Raw genomic sequence first — 6,951 nt, forward strand, 5'->3', positions numbered from 1 at the left:
ACAGTGGGTTAACTGCCTTGTTCAGGGGAACAGTGGGTTATAACTGCCTTGTTCAGGGGAACAGTGGGTTAACTGCCTCGTACAGGGGAACAGTGGGTTAACTGCCTTGTTCAGGGGAACAGTGGGTTATTACTGCCTGGTTCAGGGGAACGGTGGGTTAACTGCCTTGTTCAGGGGAACAGTGGGTTATTACTGCCTTGTTCAGGGGAACAGTGGGTTATTACTGCCTTGTTCAGGGGAACAGTGGGTTAACTGCCTGGTTCAGGGGAACAGTGGGTTATTACTGCCTGGTTCAGGGTAACAGTGGGTTATTACTGCCTGGTTCAGGGTAACAGTGGGTTAACTGCCTTGTTTAGGGGAACAATGGGTTATTACTGCCTTGTTCAGGGGAACAGTGGGTTATTACTGCCTGGTTCAGGGGAACAGTGGGTTATTACTGCCTGGTTCAGGGGAACAGTGGGTTATTACTGCCTGGTTCAGGGGAACAGTGGGTTATTACTGCCTGGTTCAGGGGAACAGTAGGTTATTACTGCCTTGTTCAGGGGAACAGTGGGTTAACTGCCTTGTTCAGGGGAACAGTGGGTTATTACTGCCTTGTTCAGGGGAACAGTGGGTTATTACTGCCTGGTTCAGGGGAACAGTGGGTTATTACTGCCTGGTTCAGGGGCAGAACGACAGATTTTTACTTTGTGAGCTCGGGATTTGAATCCAGCAATCTTTCAGTTACTGGTCCAACACCCTAACCTACCTGCCACCCCTGGTAAGTTTGTGTGTCTGTGGGTATTGTTTACCAGGTAAATTGACTGAGAACACGTTCTCATTTACAGCAATGACCTGGTGAATAGTTACAGGGGAGAGAAGGGGGATGAATGAGACAATTGGTAGCTGGGGATGATTAGGTGACCGTGTTGGTATCAGGGCCAGATTGGGAATTTAGCCAGGACACCGGGGTTAACACCCCTACTCTTACGAAGAGGGCCATGGGATCTTTAATGACCTCAGAGAGTCAGGACACCGGGGTTAACATCCCTACTCTTACGATAAGTACCATGGGATCTTTAATGACCTCAGAGAGCCAGGACTACCGTTTAACGTCCCATCCGAAGATGACACCCTACACCGGGCAATGTCCCCAATCACTGCCCTGGGGCATTGGGATATTTGTTTTAGACCAGAGGAAAGAGTGCCTCCTACTGGCCTTCCAACATCACTTCCAGCAACATCTGGTCTCTCATCCAGGGACCAACCAGGATGTGTGTTTAGGTATAAACCCGTCTAAGGTGTGTGTGTGTGTTTAGGTATAAACCCATCTCTATGGGACAAGGAGGACGTGGTCCACTGGCTGCACTGGGCTCAGAGGGAATATTCTCTCCTCAGAACTGAGAGAGGACGGTTTGAGATGAACGGCAGAGCCCTCTGCCTCCTCACCAAGGAAGACTTCAGACGCCGCTGTCCTGACTCAGGTACGCCACTGGGGGGGGCACCTCTCTCTGTTTCTAGGTGATGTATTGTACGAGCTCCTCTCTCTCTCTGTTTCCAGGTGATGTACTCTACAGGCTCCTCTCTCTGTTTCTAGGTGATGCACTCTACAGGCTCCTCTCTTTGTTTCTAGGTGATGTACTCTACAGGCTCCTCTCTCTCTGTTTCTAGGTGATGTACTCTACAGGCTCCTCTCTCTCTGTTTCTAGGTGATGTACTCTACAGGCTCCTCTCTCTCTGTTTCTAGGTGATGTACTCTACAGGCTCCTCTCTCTGTTTCCAGGTGATGTACTCTACAGGCTCCTCTCTCTGTTTCCAGGTGATGTACTCTACAGGCTCCTCTCTCTGTTTCCAGGTGATGTACTCTACAGGCTCCTCTCTCTGTTTCCAGGTGATGTACTCTACAGGCTCCTCTCTCTGTTTCCAGGTGATGTACTCTACAGGCTCCTCTCTCTGTTTCTAGGTGATGTACTCTACAGGCTCCTCTCTCTGTTTCTAGGTGATGTACTCTACAGGCTCCTCTCTCTCTGTTTCTAGGTGATGTACTCTACAGGCTCCTCTCTCTGTTTCTAGGTGATGTACTCTACAGGCTCCTCTCTCTGTTTCTAGGTGATGTACTCTACAGGCTCCTCTCTCTGTTTCCAGGTGATGTACTCTACAGGCTCCTCTCTCTGTTTCTAGGTGATGTACTCTACAGGCTCCTCTCTCTGTTTCCAGGTGATGTACTCTACAGGCTCCTCTCTCTGTTTCTAGGTGATGTACTGTACAGGCTCCTCTCTCTGTTTCTAGGTGATGTACTCTACAGGCTCCTCTCTCTGTTTCTAGGTGATGTACTCTACAGGCTCCTCTCTCTCTGTTTCTAGGTGATGCACTCTACAGGCTCCTCTCTCTGTTTCTAGGTGATGTACTCTACAGGCTCCTCTCTGTTTCTAGGTGATGTATTGTACGAGCTCCTCTCTCTCTCTGTTTCCAGGTGATGTACTCTACAGGCTCCTCTCTCTGTTTCCAGGTGATGTACTCTACAGGCTCCTCTCTCTGTTTCTAGGTGATGTACTCTACAGGCTCCTCTCTGTTTCTAGGTGATGTACTCTACAGGCTCCTCTCTCTGTTTCTAGGTGATGTACTCTACAGGCTCCTCTCTCTGTTTCTAGGTGATGTACTCTACAGGCTCCTCTCTCTCTGTTTCTAGGTGATGTACTCTACAGGCTCCTCTCTCTGTTTCTAGGTGATGTACTCTACAGGCTCCTCTCTCTGTTTCTAGGTGATGTACTCTACAGGCTCCTCTCTCTGTTTCCAGGTGATGTACTCTACAGGCTCCTCTCTCTGTTTCTAGGTGATGTACTCTACAGGCTCCTCTCTCTGTTTCTAGGTGATGTACTCTACAGGCTCCTCTCTCTCTGTTTCTAGGTGATGTACTCTACAGGCTCCTCTCTCTGTTTCTAGGTGATGTACTCTACAGGCTCCTCTCTCTGTTTCCAGGTGATGTACTCTACAGGCTCCTCTCTCTGTTTCTAGGTGATGTACTCTACAGGCTCCTCTCTCTGTTTCTAGGTGATGTACTCTACAGGCTCCTCTCTCTGTTTCTAGGTGATGTACTCTACAGGCTCCTCTCTCTGTTTCTAGGTGATGTATTGTACGAGCTCCTCTCTCTCTCTGTTTCTAGGTGATGTACTCTACAGGCTCCTCTCTCTGTTTCTAGGTGATGTATTGTACGAGCTCCTCTCTCTCTCTGTTTCCAGGTGATGTACTCTACAGGCTCCTCTCTGTTTCTAGGTGATGTGTTGTACGAGCTCCTCTCTCTCTCTGTTTCTAGGTGATGTACTCTACAGGCTCCTCTCTCTCTGTTTCTAGGTGATGTACTCTACAGGCTCCTCTCTCTGTTTCCAGGTGATGTACTCTACAGGCTCCTCTCTCTGTTTCCAGGTGATGTACTCTACAGGCTCCTCTCTCTGTTTCCAGGTGATGTACTCTACAGGCTCCTCTCTCTGTTTCTAGGTGATGTACTCTACAGGCTCCTCTCTCTGTTTCTAGGTGATGTACTCTACAGGCTCCTCTCTCTCTGTTTCTAGGTGATGTACTCTACAGGCTCCTCTCTCTGTTTCTAGGTGATGTACTCTACAGGCTCCTCTCTCTGTTTCTAGGTGATGTACTCTACAGGCGCCTCTCTCTGTTTCTAGGTGATGTACTCTACAGGCTCCTCTCTCTGTTTCTAGGTGATGTACTGTATGAGCTCCTCTCTCTCTGTTTCTAGGTGATGTACTCTACAGGCTCCTCTCTCTGTTTCTAGGTGATGTACTCTACAGGCTCCTCTCTCTGTTTCTAGGTGATGTACTCTACAGGCTCCTCTCTCTGTTTCTAGGTGATGTACTGTATGAGCTCCTCTCTCTCTGTTTCTAGGTGATGTACTCTACAGGCTCCTCTCTCTGTTTCCAGGTGATGTACTCTACAGGCTCCTCTCTCTGTTTCCAGGTGATGTACTCTACAGGCTCCTCTCTCTGTTTCCAGGTGATGTACTCTACAGGCTCCTCTCTCTGTTTCTAGGCGATGTACTGTATGAGCTCCTCTCTCTCTGTTTCTAGGTGATTTACTCTACAGGCTCCTCTCTCTGTTTCCAGGTGATGTACTCTACAGGCTCTTCTCTCTGTTTCCAGGTGATGTACTCTACAGGCTCTTCTCTCTGTTTCCAGGTGATGTACTCTACAGGCTCCTCTCTCTCTGTTTCTAGGTGATTTACTCTACAGGCTCCTCTCTCTCTGTTTCTAGGTGATGTACTCTACAGGCTCCTCTCTCTGTTTCTAGGTGATGTACTGTACAGGCTCCTCTCTCTGTTTCCAGGTGATGTACTGTATGAGCTCCTCTCTCTGTTTCTAGGTGATGTACTGTATGAGCTCCTCTCTCTCTCTGTTTCCAGGTGATGTACTCTACAGGCTCCTCTCTCTGTTTCTAGGTGATGTACTCTACAGGCTCCTCTCTCTGTTTCCAGGTGATGTACTCTACAGGCTCCTCTCTCTGTTTCTAGGTGATGTACTCTACAGGCTCCTCTCTCTGTTTCTAGGTGATGTACTCTACAGGCTCCTCTCTCTCTTTTTCTAGGTGATGTACTCTACAGGCGCCTCTCTCTGTTTCTAGGTGATGTACTCTACAGGCTCCTCTCTCTGTTTCTAGGTGATGTACTGTATGAGCTCCTCTCTCTCTGTTTCTAGGTGATGTACTCTACAGGCTCCTCTCTCTGTTTCTAGGTGATGTACTCTACAGGCTCCTCTCTCTGTTTCTAGGTGATGTACTCTACAGGCTCCTCTCTCTGTTTCTAGGTGATGTACTGTATGAGCTCCTCTCTCTCTGTTTCTAGGTGATGTACTCTACAGGCTCCTCTCTCTGATTCTAGGTGATGTACTCTACAGGCTCCTCTCTCTGTTTCTAGGTGATGTACTGTACAGGCTCCTCTCTCTGTTTCCAGGTGATGTACTGTATGAGCTCCTCTCTCTGTTTCTAGGTGATGTACTGTATGAGCTCCTCTCTCTCTGTTTCTAGGTGATGTACTCTACAGGCTCCTCTCTCTGTTTCCAGGTGATGTACTCTACAGGCTCCTCTCTCTGTTTCCAGGTGATGTACTCTACAGGCTCCTCTCTCTGTTTCTAGGTGATGTACTGTATGAGCTCCTCTCTCTCTGTTTCTAGGTGATGTACTGTACAGGCTCCTCTCTCTGTTTCTAGGTGATGTACTCTACAGGCTCCTCTCTCTGTTTCTAGGTGATGTACTGTATGAGCTCCTCTCTCTGTTTCTAGGTGATGCACTGTACAGGCTCCTCTCTCTCTGTTTATAGATGATGTACTGTATGAGCTCCTCTCTCTCTCTGTTTCCAGGTGATGTACTGTACAGGCTCCTCTCTCTCTGTTTATAGATGATGTACTGTATGAGCTCCTCTCTCTGTTTCCAGGTGATGTACTCTACAGGCTCCTCTCTCTCTCTGTTTCCAGGTGATGTACTGTATGAGCTCCTCTCTCTCTCTGTTTCTAGGTGATGTACTGTATGAGCTCCTCTCTCTCTCTCTCTGTTTCCAGGTGATGTACTGTATGAGTTCCTCTCTCTATCTGTTTCTAGGTGATGTACTCTACAGGCTCCTCTCTCTGTTCCCAGGTGATGTACTGTATGAGCTCCTCTCTGTTTCTAGGTGATGTACTCTACAGGCTCCTCTCTCTGTTCCCAGGTGATGTACTGTATGAGCTCCTCTCTGTTTCTAGGTGATTTACTGTATGAGCTCCTCTCTCTCTCTCTGTTTCTAGGTGATGTACTCTACAGGCTCCTCTCTCTGTTTCTAGGTGATGTACTCTACAGGCTCCTCTCTCTGTTTCTAGGTGATGTACTGTATGAGCTCCTCTCTCTGTTTCTAGGTGATGTACTCTACAGGCTCCTCTCTCTGTTTCTAGGTGATGTACTGTATGAGCTCCTCTCTCTGTGTTTCCAGGTGATGTACTGTACGAGCTCCTCTCTCTCTCTGTGTTTCCAGGTGATGTACTGTACGAGCTCCTACAGTGTGTAAAGCAGCAGAGAAGGGAGGTCTCCACAGGCCACACAACTCCACCCATCCTGACCCTCACCAAGCCCCCTCTCAGTCTCACCAAACTCCCCTCTACTAAATACACCCAGCCACCCCAAACCAATGGAAGCCAGGGTCCCCAACCGCTAGGAGCCAATGGATCAACACGTGAGTGTATGAGGTTCTGTTCTAATCCCCACATCTGCTTTTCAGGTAGAAGATGACTGTATCCCTTAAAACGAAGCGTTATGACTATAACTACTGTTAGTAGACCCCCCCCCCAGACCTGATCCCCCCAGAACTGACCCCACCAGATGTAGTAGACCCCCCAGACCTGACCCCACCAGACCTGACCCCACCAGATGTAGTAGACCCCCCAGACCTGACCCCCAGACCTGACCCCCCAGACCTGACCCCCCAGACCTGACCCCCCCAGACCTGACCCCACCAGATGTAGTAGACCCCCAGACCTGACCCCCAGACCTGACCCCCCCCAGACCTGACCCCCCAGACCTGACCCCCCAGACCTGACCCCACCAGATGTAGTAGACCCCCCAGACCTGACCCCCCAGACCTGACCCCCACCCAGACCTGACGTAGACCACGTACGTAGACCACTAGGTAACCCTGGTGTAGTGGGTACGTACACCGCTAGGTAACCCTGGTGTAGTGGGTACGTAGACCACTAGGTAACCCTGGTGTAGTGGGTACGTACACCGCTAGGTAACCCTGGTGTAGTGGGTACGTAGACCGCTAGGTAACCCTGGTGTAGTGGGTACGTAGACCGCTAGGTAACCCTGGTGTAGTGGGTACGTACACCGCTAGGTAACCCTGGTGTAGTGGGTACGTAGACCGCTAGGTAACCCTGGTGTAGTGGGTACGTACACCGCTAGGTAACCCTGGTGTAGTGGGTACGTAGACCGCTAGGTAACCCT

At 49.4% G+C, this 6,951-nt stretch overlaps 1 protein-coding gene across 7 annotated transcripts in view; it reads left to right on the plus strand.

Moving 5' to 3' along the window:
• Nucleotides 1–6,951, plus strand: part of etv7 (ETS variant transcription factor 7) — a 91,837-nt gene that overhangs the window by 8,243 nt on the left and 76,643 nt on the right. For 6 of the 7 annotated variants that reach the window (XM_052484260.1, XM_052484265.1, XM_052484263.1 and 3 more), the window contains exons 3-4: nt 1,299–1,463; nt 5,945–6,184. In XM_052484260.1, coding sequence (XP_052340220.1) covers nt 1,299–1,463; nt 5,945–6,184 — 405 coding nt within the window. The remainder of the gene's footprint in view (nt 1–1,298; nt 1,464–5,944; nt 6,185–6,951) is intronic. The other variant, XM_052484261.1, reaches the window with a different exon arrangement.

Source organism: Oncorhynchus keta, chromosome 28 (assembly GCF_023373465.1).
Source record: "Oncorhynchus keta strain PuntledgeMale-10-30-2019 chromosome 28, Oket_V2, whole genome shotgun sequence".
Lineage (NCBI taxonomy): Eukaryota > Metazoa > Chordata > Actinopteri > Salmoniformes > Salmonidae > Oncorhynchus > Oncorhynchus keta.